Below are 20,627 nucleotides of genomic sequence, written 5' to 3' on the forward strand. Positions count from 1 at the left end.
GCAGTGGCTTGAATGTCACAATTGCAAATGTTAGCCACTATGTATTTACAAAAAGAAAAGGAGGACTTGTGGCACCTTAGAGACTAACAAATTTATTTGAGCATAAGCTATCGTGAGCTACAGCTCACTTCATCAGATGCTGTAGCTCACGAAAGCTTATGCTCAAATAAATTTGTTAGTCTCTAAGGTGCCACAAGTCGTCCTTTTCTTTTTGCGGATACAGACTAACACGGCTGCTACTCTGAAACCTGTGTACTTACAGTATGCAAACAGATACAAGGAGCATTACTTATACAGAAATAATATGTACACTCACCACAATATACACGTCAATTTAGAAAAAAGAACAATTCCTTTTACTAAGGATTTAGGCCCCAATCCTATAAAAATCTTATGAATATCAGTGCCTCAAATTAAAGACATCCATAATCGTTTGCAGGATTGCGGTGGTATTTCTACATTTTGGAGGAGGCTTAAAACATAGAAGATTTGTCCTTATGTTGTATTCTATTTCATTAAAGATAAACATATTTTTAATAAAGATTTCTTTTTTTAAAAATCAGAAGCTTGGCAATTTTGGAAGGTCTAATCAATAAATAAATCACCAGTCCCATAGCTACTGGCTTGCAGAAGCTTTAATCAAGATTCAAGAGCAACCTTTTTTAAATTTCCTGCTTCTTTAGCAGCCACCGAGTGCTTATGCAATCAGACATCACAACATGGAGCCTTTAACTTCACACAGCCTGAATAATGCCAAATACCATGAAACTTCATTTCTCCAAATGAAATGGGGGGCATTAAATTAGCTTGGATAAACAAGGGTTGGCTAGGCAGAGTACTTTTTAATACATTTAGTCCCGGCTGGGGGACATGATCCTGTTTTGGATAAGCAAAGTTTCTGGATAATCAAGGTTTTCATTATATTGCAATTGGGCTTTTTGACAATGACATCAGAAGAGCTCCAATAAATTACTTCAGACAGTCCCTATGGACTCAGCCATGAAAAACGCCTCAAAGACTGTGAAATCTGGTCTCCCCACTGTGAACTCTGGTCTTTTATGTGCTTTTACCTGTATACTATACAGATTTCACAGGGGGAGGCCAGCGTTTCTCAAATGGGGGTCCTGCCGAAAAGGGAGTTGCAGGGGGGTCACAAGGTTATTTTAGGAGGGCTGCAGTATTGCCACCTTTACTTCTGTGCTGCCTTCAGAGCTCGGCAGCTAGAGAGCGGCAACAGTTGGCTGGGCGCCCAGCTCTGAAGGTAGCACCCTGCCAGCAGCAGCACAGAAATAAGTGTGGCAATACCACACCATGCCACCCTTACTTCTGCATTGCTGCCTTCAGAGCTGGGCAGCCAGAGAGTGGCAGCTGCTGCTGAGGGCCCAGATTTGCAGGCAAGAGCACAGAAGTAAGGGTGGCAATACCAAACCATGCCATCCTTACTTCTGCGTTGCTGCTGGCAGTGGCTCTACTTTCAGAGCTGGGCTCCTGGCCAGCAGCTCTGAAGGCAGTGCCGCTGCCAGCAGCAGTGCAGATGTAAGGGTAGCAGTACCACAACCTACTCATCAATCCTGTGAATAATGTAGAGAAGCCCTTAGAACTTAATGTACAAGGTAAGTAACTTCTTTCTTTGAGCAGTGTCCCTATTTTAGTTATAAGTTGGGGACGCATCAATTAGAAGTAACAGAAGAGGAGAAGGACCTTAGAGTATTGGTTGATCATAGGATGACTATGAGCTGCCAATGTGATACGGCTGTGAAAAAAGCTAATGCAGTTTTGGGATGCATCAGGAGAGGCATTTCCAGTACGGATAAGGAGGTTTTAGTACCATTATACAAGGCACTGGTAATACTGTGTGCAGTTCTGGTCTCCCATGTTTAAAAAGGATGAATTCAAACTGGAGCAGGTACAGAGAAGGGCTACTAGGATGATCCGAGGAATGGAAAACTTGTCTTATGAAAGGACACTTAAGGAGCTTGGCTTGGTTAGCCTAACTAAAAGAAGGTTGAGGGGAGATATGATTGCTCTCTATAAATATATCAGAGGGATAAATACAGGAGAGGGAGAGGAATTATTTCAGCTCAGCACCAATGTGGACACAAGAACAAATGGGTATAAACTGGCCACCAGGAAGTTTAGACTTGAAATCAGACGAAGGTTTTTAACCATCAGAGGAGTGAAGTTTTGGAATAGCCTTCCAAGGGAAGCAGTGGGGGCAAAAGATCTATCTGGTTTTAAGATTCTACTCGATAAGTTTATGGAGGAGATGGTATGATGGGATAATGTGATTTTGGTAAGTAATTGAGCTTTAAATATTCAGGGTAAATAGGACTAATCCCCTGAGATGGGATATTAGATGGATGGGATCTGAGTTACCCAGGAAAGAATTTTCTGTAGTATCTGGCTGGTGAATCTTGTCCATATGCTCAGGGTTTAGCTGATTGCCATATTTGGGGTCGGGAAGGAATTTTCCTCCAGGGCAGATTGGAGAGGCCCTGGAGGTTTTTTGCCTTCCTCTGTAGCATGGGTGACTTGAGGGAGGCTTCTCTGCTCCTTGAAGTCTTTAAACCACGATTTGAGGACTTCAACAACTCAGACATAGATGAGGTTTTTTGTAGGAGTGGGTGTGTGAGATTCTGTGGCCTGCACTGTGCAGGAGGTCGGACTAGATGATCAGAATGGTCCCTTCTGACCTTAGTATCTATGAATCTATGAAACTTTGCGACCCTCCGACAACTCCTTCTTGGATCAGGATCCTACAAGTACAACACCGTGTACTTTAAATAGCTGAAATCATGAAATTTATGATTTTTAAAATCCTATGACCATGAAATTGACCAAAATGGACAATGAATTTGGTAGGGCCCTACCTATGGTTATTCTAATTCAAGGTGACTTCCCCAGCTTCTGTAGCCTCGCTTACAGCGAAAGGCTAGATATTGGCTTTGTTGAATTGAGTGTTTAAATATCTCTTCCAACAATCTTTCCAGAGTTTTTCTGTTGGAAAAATCTCTAAAAAAGAAGAATTAGCAGGTAAATAACAGCAAAAGTCTGATCTTGCATTCCTTGCACACCTAAATACCTGATGATGTAAAAGAGTAATGGGTGCATTAAAAATGCAGGATCAAGCTAAAACTATACACTAGAGCCCCAGTTGCCCATTGCCCTGCATCTTGCCTAGTCATTTACACCAGTATAATTGATTATAAATTGCTTTTCTACTATTCTGATTAGGCAGAAGTTTACACACACACAGCCTTTGTACTGGGTTAAATGACTACACAAGGTGCAGGGCAATGGTGAAGTGGGCCAAGACATTGCCAATTTAATAAGCAAATAACTAAATCACACCTCTCCTTGAAAATGTATTACCCTCTATTGGTTTGTTAGTAATGCCTATAATTACTATCACAGAGAGATTAGAGAAAAGAAGCTCTATGTTTTCAGTTTGCTTCCTCTGTGCATTTAATAGCACTGAGTAGACTGGCTCTACACCATTGTCCCTGGAGAATCAGTCAGTTTCCCCTGTTTGTGTGAGTCTTTTAAAAAGCAGGAAACATGCAAACCACAAAAATGGCCAAAGAATTAACATTACCTTGAACTTATTTTTTTAAGTTGGCTGCATACCTTTAAAAATTCATTACACAGCATGACCCAGTCAACGACACCCATCTCAGACCATTCCATTCTTTAAGATAATTATACTCAAATTGACAAGCAGATCAGTACAGTACTTGGGTGTAACAAAATATTGGTTCAGTTCCTTTAGATCCAGGCCATGGCCCACCCTGTGAATGGGAGTAAGGAAGTCGAAGGCAGGCACGCCAATTCTGTGACTTGAAGAGTCCCAGTCTCCCTCCCAGGCTGCTCCAGGGACAGTGCAACAACACAAATTGCAATTGCAAACTGACAATCCAGTTCCTAGAAAGCAAGTTGGCTTTTCACGCACTTTAATTTTACTTCCAGAATAGCTCATCTTAAATATTAATATTGCATTGTTAGGATTTTTTAAATAATGACTATGTTAATATTTTGTTCTCACGCTCTTCCCTTTTGTTCCCCCTTAGGCTCATTGTTCTTGGACTGATTACCTAAGAAGGTCTTCAGCTTCCTGACCATGCTATATAAACAAATATTTCAGTGGAACCATGAGAAGAGGCACAGCAGCCTGTGATGGAAGGTGGTAATCAGTGTACCATGGCATCATTTCTCTGGGGGTGCTATCATTTCTTGCAGTGTTTAAGCTTTCTTTTTAAATTACTTAAGTATCTACCCCATAGTGACAAAGATCTTATTCTTAATGAGGAACAACAAAGAACAAAACAACAACACCAAAGAACAAACCTTGGCCCTATCAGTGGCTACAGCTGGCCCTAAACACAAGGGAAGCCAATGTTACTGCTCCATGGGCACGCACACTATGCAGAAGGACCTTGCTGCAACTCCCCTTTTCCATACAAAGTGACAGGGCCAGGCAATGGCTGATGAACGCACAGCCACACATGACATTTTTTGTAGCAGGTACTTTCTAAGGAGTGCTTATGGAATGCTTGCCACAATGGAGCCCAATGACGGGAGCCTTATGCATAACCAAAAGACAATCAATAACACCAGCACAACAGGGGTCCTCCCCCCATTGCCCTGCAGCCTAGCAGCACAAGGGACTTTTCTCCTAGCAGCCAGGTTCCTTTCCCCACATCTCAAAAACCAAGCCAACCAACCAAGCAAAAATCTTTTTTGACCTTTTGTGCAAAGCTCATTTATTCAGGCTTTGGACGTGGGGAGAAACATTTGGGTCTAAGACGTATGAACTGCCCCCCATCACCTTCACAAAATTTAGCAATGCAAACTTAAATGGCAACATAACTTTTCACTGCAGGTCATTTTAACAAAAAATCTACAGCTACTCCAAACTTTTGAACGTGGTCAGAACAATGGCCTGCCTCCACCTGCAATCTGACCGCTGCATTATGAAGGGGAGAAAATAGACAAATTTACTTCAATTTAAATAGAACAGGTAGGACGCTATTTCAAACTAGGGGTTAAAACAAGTTACTCTGCATCAAAAGTAGTTAGTGGAAGAACATCAAAATATTGAATTTTTTTCCATTGAAATCTTGATAAAAAGGGTGTGAAAATTTCCACCAGTTCGAATCAAAGAGGATTGATCTTACCTGGGAGCCTCTATTCCAGAGACTGCAGGGGAGAGGGGTTATTATAAGAAAGAGGAAGTATGCATGTGTGATGTGTGCAGCATGTTTATGTATCTGTGTCAGTCGTAATATGAAGATTTCCTTTTCATCATCGTAAAATCTCTAATTAATGATACTGATGTCTTTCAAGGGACAGCGTTATACCCCAGTGTCTCAGTAGAGATTACTGCCCTGTATAATTTAAGATGCATTACCTTTTCAAAGCAGTCTGCGACAAATTAACTTGGTGACTCCCATTAAGTCCACAAGTATCACATTGCAAATGTATTTTTATAAATTTCACCTGACCCTCCAGTTGTTCCATATGCAAAATTCACATGGGGATCCTATGTGCAAAACCACTTCAAGATCTGTTCCATGTGTCCGTTTATACAACATTACTATAAAAGTGGGAAGACAAGGACTCCCAATCAAAATGCTGATGACAACATTAGCACACAAGAGTGTTTACAGGAAGTGTTCAAACGGCAAACTGAGTGGCTCTAAAATATTAAGAAATGTAGCCATGTTCAGTTCTAAACAAAGGGCTAAAATTGGGGCAGGTACTGTCACTTACTGTCATTCTGTACAGGGCCCTGACCTGGCTGGCCATTAGTCATTTTCACAACATAAATGTTTACTAATATGTTGTAAAGTTCACGTATGTAGCCCCAACAGTTCACATATGTAGCCCCAACTCACATGAATGGGATTTACACATACAGCTTGAGGATAGTAGGGCACCTGGGTTAGTATTTTAACATGTCCCTTAAAAATGTGTAATATTGACTTTAGAGTATTTTACCTATTTACTTAGTGTCATTGATCAGTTGCAACAGCAAGCAGCTTTGTGAAATGTGACTGGTCCTGTTGCCAGTGCCAGTAAGTTAGTACTACAATGTACATTAAGGGCCCCAATTCAACTCACACTACTGTCATTTCATGGAGGTCAATGGAGTTACGTTGCTGAAGGATCAGAATCAAGCCCCAGAACACTAGCAGAGAAACTTGTGTGTAAACTGGCCATACTTAGGATGAATATAGGTGTTTAGAAAGAGCAAAATCAACAGGGTGTCAAAATGGAGAACTAGACACATGTAAAATATGTTCAAAGGCTAAATTCTGTCTCTCCTTACATGACCATCAAGAGGTAAGTGGGGAGCAGAACTATAGAAGCCAAGTGGAAGTTCCTCCAAGCCATTCTGCCTGAGCAGAATGAAAATAATGCAAAAGCATTAAAATAATGCAAAATGAATATAATGCAAAAGCATAAAATCCACCAAATTAAGGATGTGAAGAAAGAAGATTCAGACCTTGAATATAAAAAATAGTATTTTGGGAGACTATGTGGGCCTGACTGCTAGCTCTTCTTATCTAACACCCCTCCCTTTTGCCACCATCCAGAGAAAAGTTGACAATTACCATTTATGTGAAACATAATTATTTCTTATATTCATCAAAAAATATGCAATTATTCCTTTTCCATTATTGCTGGAGGCCCCTAGAGGCTGCATAGCCATTTTAATTCTGCATTCCATGCTACTCAAAAAGAAAAAATGTATCCATTGAAATAGACACTTCTCTGCTTTCTGTTTTTTGCCTTTTCTGATAATGATAAGTATTTGCAATGTCCCAGATTTTAGAAATATGAAGTTTGCAACCAACCCTCTATTGTCTTTAAAAAAAAAAAGCTTAAATTTCCATTTTTTATTTTATTTTGCGAGGGGGGGATGTTGCAGTTCTGAATCAGTTCAATCAGTTCAATGTGTCTTGAATCTCTGTAGAAGAATACTACTTGGCTAGCTTCCAAACTGAAACTTTAATAAATAAAGAGTGCTCCAATAATTTTAAATTTCTCTGCACTATGAATAAGGATGTGCTATAAACACTGTAGATTTCAGCTCAGAGGGAGGAAAGCCTGAAATGTGGCCTTGCACAATATAGTATAGTATATAGCATACAGTACAGTAAATACAGTAATTTAGCTCTTTGTCCATCTTCAAGATTAAATCTTGAGCCCCAGTCCTGCAACTAATAGCACATGGGCAGACTGCTGTGTCCATATGTAGCCTTACTGAAGTCAATGGTTACAACAATCTGCCTGAACGGTTGGCTATGTCTACTCTTGAAGGTAGGGGTGTGATTCCCAGCTCTCCTACGCATACTCTCTATAGCTCTCATGGAACTAGCAATATAAAAGCTGTAGTGTAGCCATAGTAACATGGGGCAGTGGTGAGGGGTGGCATTGGCTAACTGCCTTGAGTACAAACCAGTCTCGACCTCATGAGTACATACTTGGGGCAGTTAGGTCAGGCTGCCACTCGTTTCTGCCCAGGCTACCAACACTATACTACTATTTTTAGCACACAGTGCGAGTACGTCTACACGATCTAGGAATCACACTACTAACTGCAAGTGTAGACATAGCCTATCAGTTGTAGAATTGGAGTCTTCCAGAATTGCAGCTCTCTTCACTTTTTAAGCACTTCAATAAAATATTGGTGCAACCCGTATTCAGATTAATTGCAGATACACAAGTAATCTCACTGAAGCCCATGGAACTTCTCAGGCTGAATAATATTTATTCATTCCAGGATTGCAGAATTAGACCCCCAGATCATAATTCCACAGATAAACAGTGTAAATATTGGGGGGAGGCGTTAAATCCTAAATAGAAATACTGTTAATTCAAAACCTTTTATGGACATATCTACAGTGAAACAGCAATCTAACTCCTGCAACATCTGACAATAACATACTATGACTCTTTCTTGCAACCACGTGAGAAAAAATAGTTGCTCATACCTATGTAACATAAACAAAGGATAGGCAAAGAACTGAAAAAAAGACTGCAGAAATAAAGAACAAGGCTTAACACAGCAGTTATTGGACCAGATTTGTCTCTAGTGCAAATCCATTATTTAATTAGGTATGACTTGGCCCCATCACTTTGCTACCCCCTCCCATGTAGGGACATTCAGTGTGGGCTGTACAAGCCCACCTGGAACCCTGATTTCACTGCTCCTGTACCCAACCTGGCTAGATTACAGCTAGTTTAGTATGTCCACCCAAGCTGCAGTCACACCCTATGATTGCAGTACAGACATACCCTACAGACACATATTTTCTTTAAAGAAATTGGAGGTGCTTGTAGAATTTATAATTGGGACCACACTGTTTTGCAAGCAGCAGTCCCATTGACTTCAATGGGAAATGTGCACAGAAGAAAAGTGCTGATAGCTATATATAGCATCTTTGCATATAGTGCTAGGGGTATTCCATTTTATCCCTTTTCGTGACTGAGGAATCATCCTATTTAATAAGTCTGGCCACTTTAGAGTCAATGGAACCCACATCCGGTCTCTGACTTGTCACTCAAGTTCTTAAAACTCTAGATACTTTGAGTTCAATGTTCCCTTTGAAAGAACCCCAACATTTGCCATTTATTACTGGATTTGTCAAAAGTAAAGACTCCTTCCTGTCTAAAAACAATTCTTGTTTTTTAATTATTTCCTAAGGTGTCAAGTACAACTATTTTAGGGATTGTTGGAAAGACGCTGGCTTACATCTGTCATGTTTCAACAGTTTTCAAGAGAAAAGGAAATATGAATATAAACACATTTTGTCACATTAGATAATGTCATAACTAAACAATTCATAGCTTGCAAACAGAGCACTCATACTGCAGCAGTCTGCCAGCTTTTTCAGAAGTAATGAGCCTCAGCTGTGAAAGGGTCTTGCTTCATAAGGTATGTAATAAATCATTATCAGAGTGAACCCAGCTCCCATGTTGTTCATTTTGGAGTGCAATTATTAACACCTCGTGGGATTTCACACAAATGTTTAGGTTAAAAAAAAACAGTTAAATGTACTCTTTATTCACATAAACTTATTACATATTACTAATATTTATTCGCATTACTTGTGAGTTTAAGCACACTTTTTTGATAAAAACTGAAATTGCAAGATAGATAGATGTGGTGGTAAAATATGAGAGCAATTCTATACTTTTAGTTTAGTTAATCCTGTCTTGCACAATTCATAAAATCTTTATTTGATGACTGATGTGCTAGTTTGCAATATTGTAAGACATGGGATACTCACATGCCCTTGATCGTCCAGCTCGTTGTTCGTAAGTTTCAGTTTGTCAAAGCTGATCACTTGCCTCATCCAAGTCTCCCCTGAGGCGGGAGAATCAGGGTGAATATACACACGAGGAGGTACTGGTGAGTCAGCATTCCCGGCCACCATCCACTTAGAGCTATGGTAAACATACCTATAAAAAGAAGCCCAACATCTGTCAGAATTAAATTGGAAATAATTCATCAGGCTGATTTATATTGATATAGCAGGTCTTCGTATGTACAGCACCCGTCAATCTACAAATGTTGAAGGACAATAATTACAATGGATCTATATATATATATAGTCACTATATCCCAGAGAGAAGTGATCATTTTTCCAACAGGAAAAAAAAAAGCGGGAAAAAAACCAACTTAAAAGAAGTCTATAAAAATAGCTAGGAAATTCAACTGAAATTTGAGAGATAAAAGGCAAATAATCAATATAGACAAAGTCACAGCATTTTGGGGAGCCTTCTCTCTCACCACTGTTAAGTTACCTTAATAGCTGCACTAAAAAACACAGTAGTGTTCTTTGCTGCAAATAACACGTTTAATTTACTTTTATTTCAACTTTCAATTTTCAGTTGCTGCATACAGCTGAGTTACAAAATATTAGCAAAAGTATCTACAATAGACAGGATCAAATTCTGTTCTCATTTAGAGCTGATCCAACTCTCATTAAAGCCAGTTGCAGTCTTTCCACTAACCACCAGTTACGCTGGGATAGATCCACTGATCTCAATGGCATCACTCTGGATGGGCTCCAATATAAACAGAGCAAAATCTGGCCCTTAATCTATACAATGACATAAACAACTCTTTATATGACTCACTTAGCATGTTGTTTCTAACATGAAACAGTCCACAAATAAAACTATTCCAGATACAACGCATCTTGTGACAATGAAAAAGAGACTGAAATTAAAATGAGAAGATTTCTGTGAGAACCATATTGATCTTCTTGACAGTACCACAGAAATATTTAAATAAAAAACCCACATCCTATTATGTTTCTTTTTATTAAAAAAAAATAAACAAAGTCATTCTGCAGTAAAAGTATCTTATCCTTCAGTAAAAAGATCTTATTCTGAATTCAGCCATTTTGTAGAACAATTATATATTTTTTAAAACCCACTAATTAAAACCAGTGCAAAGGAATATGTCTGATAAGCATACACCCTTCAGAAGAAAGAACAATGCCCTTAGCAAAAAAAATAAACGGTATGATTTAATTTTAAGAAACGTCTTTCAACACTTTCACCAGGTATGTCTCTTTGTACGGTTCTCCCCTTTAAGAGAAAAAAGAATATGCAACATTATCAATCGTGGAAACAAAAATATTCATTACAAATATGTATGGATGTAAATCATACAAAGCAATCAATTATGAAATGATGTCTATAGTACTTTCTTGTGATTCCTTGTTGTGGAGAAATAGCATCTACCTAAATCATACAGTTTGTTATTTGTTTTAATAGTTCTTATCTTATTTATTATTATTTTAAATTTGTGAATGAATTAGATTTAATATTTAATATTAAGATGTGAACATTACAAATTGTACTTCATTAAATTTATTTAAAATATTTTAAAACAACACCTAACTTTTCAGATAAGGTTTAATTTTGCTAAGTTTAAATATAAATTATCCTCAGCTGACACCATTTCAGTTACAGTTTTGCCATTTACTTCAAGGGGAGCAGGATTGGGCCTAGTGTACAACTGTTACTGTATCTCTTTGCTGTTCAGATGTTCAGGGTAGGCAGTTTGTAAAGTACCAAGCACAGTAATGGGACTAAAATAATAACCAGTATAAAATAATACATCCACTGCATAAGAGCCTTGCTTACAGAAAAGTGAAATCAGATAAAAGTAACATCACCTTTTACCCAGAAGATAAAATAAACATAATACTAAATTCTTAACAAAAATATGTGCGTGCCAACCATGAAAATACTGCATTTTATAAATGATAACATGAGCTGAATTTGTTTTTTTGGAAAATTAATAGTCAGCCATGCAGACAGCAAGGACTATAATAATACATATATATTTAAAATGAAAAAGACACATTCATTGTTAAAACTACTAATATTTAATATTAATTTCCTCATCTGAATATCAGAATTGTTAACGTTATTCAAGTCTTGACATAAAGATCGCTGTTTATAAAGATCAGAAACTACATGCTCACAGTACTGTGTAAATTTATATTTCTATTATGACCAGTTGACAAAGTCTTAATTTGGACCCAAATCAGCATGAAGATTTTCCATTTTAATTGAACTGCTCTAGCCCAGAGAAAACCTGTTTCGGTTTGTTATGACATAATCCAAAACCAAACACTTCCCCCCGCCCCCCAACCACCACCACTATATGAATTGTTCTCGGTGTTAGTATTGTCACCTTGCTGAAAATTTCTCTGTAAACAGAACTAGAATTGTCATAAATGTCCTATGGAAGGAGGAAATTACAGTTAATGATTTTAGTTACACAAGAAATGTAGTTCAGACTCAGTGCTGGTATGGTGAGAAAAAAGTATTCTTTGAGAGTAAGTCTGTTCAGCTTGATCTTCTTTCCCTATATTAAAGTTTCATAGTTCTACAATTAAACCTGTGAGAAACAGATTTACTGAATTGTTCTAACAATGGGTTGAAATAACCAAAATGATAATATGTAAGGGTCCAATCTTGCCCCCTTTGAACCACGTGGTAAAAATCTTCTCTTGACTTTAATGGCAAATAAGGTCAGGCCCTTGATTCATAAAGTTTCTAAACGTGCTAATAGTAATTATTGTGGGCCTAAACCTGCAAACATTTCATCAGACCAGTAGTCCAATAGGCATAGGACTACTTGCTTAGCCCAGGACTGCCCTGGTAAGAGTTCACATAAATGTGACCCTTCTTTGAAGTGTTAAGGAAATAATTAGCATAACTGGTCAATCATTAATAAATATATTATTTAAAATATGAAGTTTTCACATACAGAAATGCCATAATTCATTCAAATCAAAATCACTAAAGATACCTACCTGTTATCCCTTTTTAATCTGAATCCATAACACAAGGAGCAGCATTTATCATAAATCCATCTGAACCATAATTCAAGAACATTTAAATGCTTTGCATTTTAATGTAGTGTCACTAGAATATATAATTTTAATATTTATTCATTGGTAGGAAATAACTACAAAGGGACACAAAGTGGATGTATGTAGCAGTGGACTAGGAACAAAATACATTAACAATTTCTCTTTGACGGGGCTAAATTGCAGTCTGTGAAAACGGAACAAAATAAAAATGACTGCTCACCTATCGAACATAAGCCGAATGTAGAAAGCACTTCAATAAAAACTGCAGTTGTTCTTGCACACTTGGTACAACAAACTTATTTTTATGCACTGAGATGAAAATAGAAATTTGGAAGAGCGTTAAACTCTACCTTCTGTTCATATATATTTGATTAATATTCTATGCCAACAGCCGTATCTGTATGGTTTGCATCACAAGCTTTGTGTTTTACAGTTACAGTACCTGTATCTTTTGTTATCCACTGGCACAATGTCCATGGCAATGTAATATTGCTGATGTGGGTCTAAACCTGAGATCTTCACTCTCATTGCGGGGAACATCCGCCTGAACATAGAAAAAGGGAGGTCATTTTAATATGAAATGGATTTGGGAACAGTTGTACAGTACAGCAAAGTAACCAGTTTGTGAGCACCCCCTCCCTCCCTAATACAGAGAAGTCTGTAAGAGTCTTTTTTGATCATTATGGCCACATAGCCACGAAATGATCCATTTGATAGGTTACAACAGATTTTTAAAGTGCATTTTGCTGAACAATGCTTCATATGTTTTGTGATACATTTTGAGAGTAAAAATATCACCATTTAATTTCAACTTTATTGTTAGATAGTAAGTCATTTTGTTTTGAGACTTTATTTTAGCTACATGTGCATTTAAAACCTGCTAGCCATTTACTAGACATATATTACATGAGATGCACAAATAACAGCTCTTATCAAGCAAGATCACAACCTGCAGAAATTTAAATTGTCAGATAAGTACTGACAGCAGCAAAGGGTGTGTCACTTATATATCAGCAAATTATACCATTAAAAAATTGTGATATAAATATAAAACCAGGATGCAGTTATAAAACTCAATGTGCCATGCTGTAACTAAACAATATGTTCCTTATTCAGAAGGGACTTACGGTCTGCAACATACTAAAGGTGAAGTCCATGAGTTGCTCTGTGTTTGAAAGGTACAGTAAAACATCTTTATTGAAAGCAGAAACCAAAGTACAAAGTATGTTTATAAATAAGTTCATAATTTAGATCATTTGATGTCCAAAAGTGGAATAATTAACGAATGTGGAGATTTTAGATAAAAAAAAATCATGTCTCAATTCAGGGTGTGTTTGACACTTTCCTTTTAGATGAAAAGTTCATTCTGAAGGGCAAAAATAAGAAATTTTATAATGACTAGTTGATTGCATACTAATAAAAGAATTTTGTCTTACTACATAAATCCAAATGCCATCCAAATTAAATTCTGTTTTCTGTTGTTCTAAAACAATTAGCGAAATTAAAATTGCAGAAGGAAAAATATATGTTATTTCTATAATTTCTAAATAAACAGCAGGGTGAAACTATCTTGGCTAACTGGTTCCTACTGTTATTTCAGTGCACCTGTAAGATAAAAAAGGAAAATCTTTGACTGGACCCTCAAGACAAATGTTGCTTTGTGCTAGTTAAGACTGCATTTCAATCATTAATAAAGCCTCCCTGAAAATGGAGAAGGTAGCATATGGATTCAATCAAATATGTTTTTGTAATTTCTAATAAGTTCAGATATTTTTATACTAGCCAGGTTTTTGCCATGTGTATCCATTGGAAAGGGGGGAAAGTTTATTTTAGAAGAATACAACATTCATAGACTTCATCCTAATGAACAGGAAACCTAAAACTCCACATGCTCCTGTGCCCATCTAAAATTATTGTGATCTACCTAGCTCATAAATCAATTTGCTTTATCCACTTTGATGTATTTGCAGATTTTAGACTGTGCATGCCATCTGTATAGTTATTATAAATTAGCTGTCCAAAACAGCATAACAAATCTGGCTGCTGCAGCATCAGATTTTGTATTTGATTAACATGAATGAACAAAGCTATATTATGAGACAATGTGTTTATCCACCTTAAGGAGAGCATAGCAGAAATCAGGAGGGCAGTTAGGATATCCTGTTTCATTTGTATTCAGTGTGATCTTCCTTTATCAATGGACTTCAGAATTAATTTTAGCCATATTAGCCTCCTAGTTTTCCCTAGTTCCAAGAAACAACAGGGGTACCAAGAAAAAGAAAAATGTGCCTGTCCTGCAACTGTAAATTGGACCCAGAGACTAGAAATTAACAAGCCAGTTTATACTATTCATTTGTTGTACTTATAAGTATGGGGTGGAAATTAACGAACTACTGCTTTCTTCTGGGACCCGTGCACCAAAGCGCTGCCTGCGGGAAAACTCTTTCGTTTTCTCATCGCGATTTGATTGTGATGCGCTTGTGCCGTCTGATTTCCATTACTCCTACGCAACTTCTCCCTCCGCGGTACTGCTGCGCCCACCCAGAGGTGCAGAACCTGGGGGCCGGCTTTCTGCGGCCGGCGTCGCACAACAGCCCGGCGCAGAAGGACACTTTTGCCCCAGAAGGCGGGACTGGATGAGTGCGCGCCGCGCCCTTTTACCTTCCTGCCTTGGTGATGATCATCTCGGTGCCGATCTCATGGAAGCGCTTCCACAGCTCGGCTCCCTGCAGATCTACCCGGGGCACTTGCGGGGTTGGCGGAGGGGAACCGGCCCTAGACCCCTTGGGGGAGCCGCCGGGAGACACGGGCGGGGACCCTCCTAGGAAACTCTCCTCGCAGCTGCCTGGAATGAGAGCCGGGAGGCAGGGAAGCAGAAGAGAGGGTCAGGCGGAGAGCAGGGCCCGGGATCGCCGCAGCCACAGCTCCCAGGGACTTTGGAGCGCCTCGCTCTTCCATGCACGGACAAGAGCCCGGGGAAGGGTCCAGCCCTTGCCCCCAAAACCACAGAGAAAGAGCCAGTCAAAAGTCTTCCCGCGCCACCCGCGGCAGCTAGGGGAGAGGCACCGAGAGGCCCGGAGCGTCTTCCGACCCAGCGCCCGCGTCCCTCCCCGCGTTTACACACCGCGCGGCCGTCGCTCGCGGGGCCGAGGCCCTCCGGTCTCTCCCGTGGCGGGCCCAGCGCAGAGGTGCGCGGCCGGGGCCAGTGGGGGTACGCGGGTGTCCCAGCGCGGCGGCGGGGGGGGGGGGGGGGAAGAGGCATCCGGGGCCACGTGCGGAGCTCAGCGCCGATCACAGAGGCCGGAGGGGGGGGGGGTCTTTTCATACCCCCGTCAGGGCCAGGGCGCTCGCTCCACGGCACCCGGCAGCCCAGCTTCAGCGGTGAGCGCCGGCGTGCGGCCAAGCCCTGGCACCGGGCAGAACGCGTCGGGCTGATGGTTCTCCCGGCGCTGCTGGGGCAGAGCGAGCCGGGCCCTTTGCGCTGCTTTTCGCAGGCGTGCGGGAAACGAATTAGCGCCGCAGCCTTGACTGCAGATGTCGTTGGACTTTGGATTTCACCTCTGCAGCGTTTGCACCGGGTTGTTTTGTTTTGTTTGTTTTTTAACTGACACGACCCCACGTTGTTCCTCGCCTCGGCCCTTTTACGTCTAGGGTTAGGGTGCTGTTCACCTGAAACGCAGCTGTCAAAAATACCAGGGAACGGAACTTTTACACGAACACGATCGGGGCGCACCCCAGGCCCTCGGTTTCCCCCGAAGGCCTGGAGAAGTTGGATTAGCACAGCTCCGCTCTGACGGATATTTCACGAGCAGCTCGTTGGCGGGAGGGATTTTTGCCCCACGGTGTTGAAGAGAAAAAAACAATCAGGGGAACGGGAGGCAAGTGTTGGATCCGGAGCCAAGCCGGGTTCAAAGGGGAGGAAGCGAGAGGAAAGAAACTTGAAAAGCTGTCAGAAGAGTGAGTGAGCCTCCGACCCAGCGAGAGAGAGAAGCCGGAGTGCTTGACCCGGCGCAGGAGGGTTTACACCGAGCAAAGATGAGCCACGCCGGCCCTGGGCTCTGGGACAGAATCCGCCCCCCCCCCCGCCCCTTCTCAGTGCGCCCGGGGAAGTTCCACGGGCCCCGGCCGGTGTGTGGGGCCAGCGGCTGCTTTGACAGCGTGGGCGGGGTGCGCAGGTCGGTCCCGGTCCGGCCGCCGCGCCCAGCGCGGTGGGATGGGAGCGGGGAGGAGACTCACCGGCGGGTCCCTGGGCGCCGCAGCCCAGCTCCAGCTCGCCGCAGTTCCTGCCAGGCGCCGACGCTGCCCCAGCCTGGGGCTGCAACGGGGCGATGTCGGCGCCCTCGCAGGAGCCCGTTTCGCAGCCGCTGCCCGCTTCTTCCGCCGCCGCCGCCGCCGCCTCCTCCTCGCCGCCCAGCTTGCGCCGCTTCGGCTGCTTGTGCTGCTGCTTCTCGGCTCCGATCAGCGCCTCCACGGAGAAAGCGTGAGCCTTGAGACTCATCGCGGTGCCGGGCGAGGGTCGCCGCTTCTCTGCCATGCCCGGCGAGCGCCCCTCGGCGCCCTAGACCCCGCTCATAGACACACAGCGGGCCCCTGGCCCGCGCCGCCCCGCAGCGCCCGGCCCTCGCTCCCTGCCGCCCTGCCGGATCCCCCAGCCGCGGGGCGCGGGGCTCTCCTCGCCCTGCTTTTCCAGGGCCAGGGACCAGCCAAGTTTGTCTAAATTGGTCCCGTTTGCAGAGGCGCTGTTCCGCCCCCTCCTCCTCCGAGCTCTGCCTCGTCTGACGGGCCAGGCAGGACTGACATGGGGAACAAACGCTCTGCGGACACAAATTAGGGCTTGTAATTGAAATTTGTTGCCTTGATCTGTCAGCACTTCCAAGCCGGAGACCGGTGGGAAAGGACTCGCTCATTAGTGTCAATAAAGTGACTGGGGCTGGGCGGAGCCGGGCGGGGGGGTTGTGTCAATCAAGCCATGTGCGGGCCAATCAGAAATTGGGGATTGTCTCGAGCCCGGTCCTTCTTCCTTACAAGGTTATAAAAGTGGAGGGTGAGGGGGAACCCAGCGTGTTGCTCTCCGACTCCAGACTTCGCCCCCTTCGCCGCCCCCCCCCCCGCACCCCCGCTCCGGGCGTGTCAATCACCGCCCCGCCCCGCCTTCCCGCGGGAAAGGTGCGAGGCTCCTTCACTGGATCGTGACGGCAGCACAGACCAGAATCCAAGAGATAAAAATAGGCTCGTGCCCCTCCCCCGTTACACTCCCATCAAATTAACTCTGGGTAAAGAGCATTCATTAAAATAGGGAAACGTTGCTTTTCCCAGCTTGCAGCGTTTCCTCCTGGGAACACACGCAAACCTCAGGGGGCCTCCGATTTGCGTGCATGCAGAATAAGGGTGTGGAACTACACCCAGGTTCATTAGCATGGCAGAGTTTTTTATTCTTCTTTTACCTTTCTGGTCAGGAGCTTTTAGTCCTATGGCTGGGTTTAGGTCTATGGTTCTATGTACCTGAGTTAGACTTAAAACTCCCCTCAAGGAATCTCATGGGAAACCTACAAAGCTGTCCCGCGGCTTTAAGTGCCCATTGCATTCCCTTTCTACAGTAGTTCTTCGGGGGAACAACCGGGTTTAAAAACTTGATAATAATAACAACGGCAGGGTTGTGAATTATTCCGCTGCTCTGATTGTATTAAAACAGGGGCCAGCGTGAATTTAAGCGCAAACCCTCGAAGCCCCCGTTACAATAAATCGATTGCTTTCAGAGTAGCCGCCGTGTTAGTCTGTATTCGCACAAAGAAAAGGAGGACTTGGGGCACCTTAGAGACTAACAAATTTATTAGAGCCTAAGCTTGTAAACTGAAGCTAAACCGAAAAAAAGGAAATTCAGCGAAGCCTTGTATGAGCACTGACATTTACTTTAATAATAATCATATTCGGGTGCGGGCTAGGGAACGGATCGTTTTGTCTTTTTTCCCATAAACAAAATCTCAAACGCTACAGAGCTGGGGCCAGTATTATTATGCTCTTTGCTTTCCCAAACCAGCCAAAGAAACGGCTCGCCTACCCTTTCCTTTAGAACACAGCGTTACAGAACGTTTCCACTGTCACATCAAAGTGCTTCATATCATTAAATAGAAGAAAAACACATCTTACCTAAGACATATTACGGTTTTATATAAGAGCGATCACGGATTTAGGGCACTGTTTTAAACAATCGTATCCATATTCTATAATTGTGTGACTATATTAACGTTCTGCGTCTAGCTATGTTCTTAGAGCTATTGTTTGAACTATTCAGTAGCAAATCTCATAGGTTCTAAAGGTCCAGATAGCAGGGTTTTACACACCACTAAAATGTAAATCCATCTCTTAACCTCAATAACAAGCAGGCTGAACCTCCAGAATTTGGGGAAAGGGGAAGGACTGCCTAGCGAATATCCTAGTGCTAAATTAGCCTTTCGAGTAATTTTAACAATGTTTGAATTTTAGAAATGCATTAACGGTGTGAAAATGTAGATGGCCGAGACACATTTAATGAATCAAACAAGCAGTGGCACTATCCAGCCCCCCTTGGAGAAGATAGTAACTTATCTTAAAGCCATAAGTGGAAAAATCCCCCTCCAGTTTATGTCATTTTGAATCTGTAGGATGATGTAAAATGTCTAGTGTCAGTCACTGAACAGGGCTGTGGAGTTAGTTTATCTTTACATTCAATCTGGGATCTATTAACTGTTCCATGGTCTAAAATCTGTCTGCTCTGCCTATTCCAAGTGTGATTGAATCTGAAGAAAATCAGATGTGCAGAGTGGTTGAAAGTGCTAAGCTAAAGGATCTTTCAAGAGTTTAAACGCCATCAAGATGGAAATTAGGCCAATATATACAGAGAAGGGAAATGGATCTGTGCATGCGGCGGCTGCGGGGATCTCTCTGTAATTGGGACCCTGGCCGCGGATCACCCAGGCCTCTTCCCCATTTGCAAAGATCTCACCAGGTCATCTGCCCATTCGTAGAGATCTGAAATGGCAGGACTCACCCGGACACCCACCGAGGAAGCTGCGAGCCACCCACCGGCCTCTGACCGGCAGGTACTTTCCAAATCATCATTTCCCCTATCGGCAGGCCCCATTTCAGGGATCCGGTACTGACCTACCAACGCATATACTTTAGGCTGAAAATACCAAAATGCTTCCCACCCACCGACCGTTATCGTTTGGAGACTGGGAGCCTGCCCGCTAGGTTTTCCTGGCAAACTTTGCAGAATGTCATATCGGGTCTGGTGGGCAAGGGCAATACACAATAAACATCACAAACTCCGGGCCTGGGTTTAAAATGTGTCTGTTGATCTCAGTGTTTATGGAGTTGTTGTTTTTTAAACCGGCGAGAGCCGAGCCAACTTTTGCAGAAAGCAGTGCCACGGGGCATGTTATGGGGAATGGTAGGTGGGTTTCGGGCTTAATACAACACTAACTTTCCAGAAATGTGCTAAATTAATCCAAACAGTCGCCGGTTTAAACGGCTACAACAATCCCCAATAAAAACGGCTGTTCTGTATTCCCAATAATAATAATACCACGTCTGTTAAAGAAGCCTGGTATGGTATGCACTACAGGGAGACCGGGTTTAGAAGAATAAGCGGGACATATTTCAAAACGAACCAATCAAAACCAACCAGTTACAGATGCCATACGCACACTTTAGAAAACCGGGAGTTACTAACACAAAGGTTCCTGATCAACCCCAATTCCTGTTTCGTTCTTCTGGGGCTCATTCATTGTCCTTTACCAGCGAGGAGTCTAACGTTTAGAGATGCAGATCGTGCTGCAGTGTATGTATATTCCCGAAATGGTTATTACTCTGACCCTGAGTGCTTTCACATCAGGTATATACAAATCATCCAGTATTTCAGGGCATTTACTTTTTCAGTTTTCTGCTGCAAAACTGCGATTTGACTTGCTGTTTTCATTTTTTTAATAGCTGGATTTATTGAAATATGTTGAACGATCTGTGATCCATATGGCTGTAAAAACTTTTTTTTAAGGGATGATGAAAAACACACCTTCGTGGTGTCTCTCGGCATAACCTTTATTTTTCTGGATTTTAAATGTAGATGGAGTTTAAGCATTTGAGTACTGTATTTCTGTATTCAGGGCTATTACAAATTTAGACCTGAAAAAATATATTTTAACGACTTGACATTTTCTTACACTGAATATCTTCAAGGACATA

General features: G+C 42.1%; 1 protein-coding gene across 1 annotated transcript in view; it reads right to left on the reverse strand.

Annotated features, from left to right (window-relative positions):
• Positions 1-17,285, reverse strand: part of TBX18 (T-box transcription factor 18) — a 33,012-nt gene extending 15,727 nt beyond the window's left edge. Inside the window, exons 1-4 of the mRNA XM_038396089.2 lie at positions 16,644-17,285; positions 15,069-15,252; positions 12,850-12,951; positions 9,297-9,468 (exon numbers count right to left, since the gene is read on the reverse strand). Of these exons, the coding sequence (XP_038252017.1) occupies positions 9,297-9,468; positions 12,850-12,951; positions 15,069-15,252; positions 16,644-16,941 (756 nt within the window). The 5' untranslated portion in view covers positions 16,942-17,285. The remainder of the gene's footprint in view (positions 1-9,296; positions 9,469-12,849; positions 12,952-15,068; positions 15,253-16,643) is intronic.
• Between the last annotated feature and the right edge of the window lie 3,342 nt (positions 17,286-20,627).

This window comes from Dermochelys coriacea, chromosome 3, assembly GCF_009764565.3.
Source record: "Dermochelys coriacea isolate rDerCor1 chromosome 3, rDerCor1.pri.v4, whole genome shotgun sequence".
Lineage (NCBI taxonomy): Eukaryota > Metazoa > Chordata > Testudines > Dermochelyidae > Dermochelys > Dermochelys coriacea.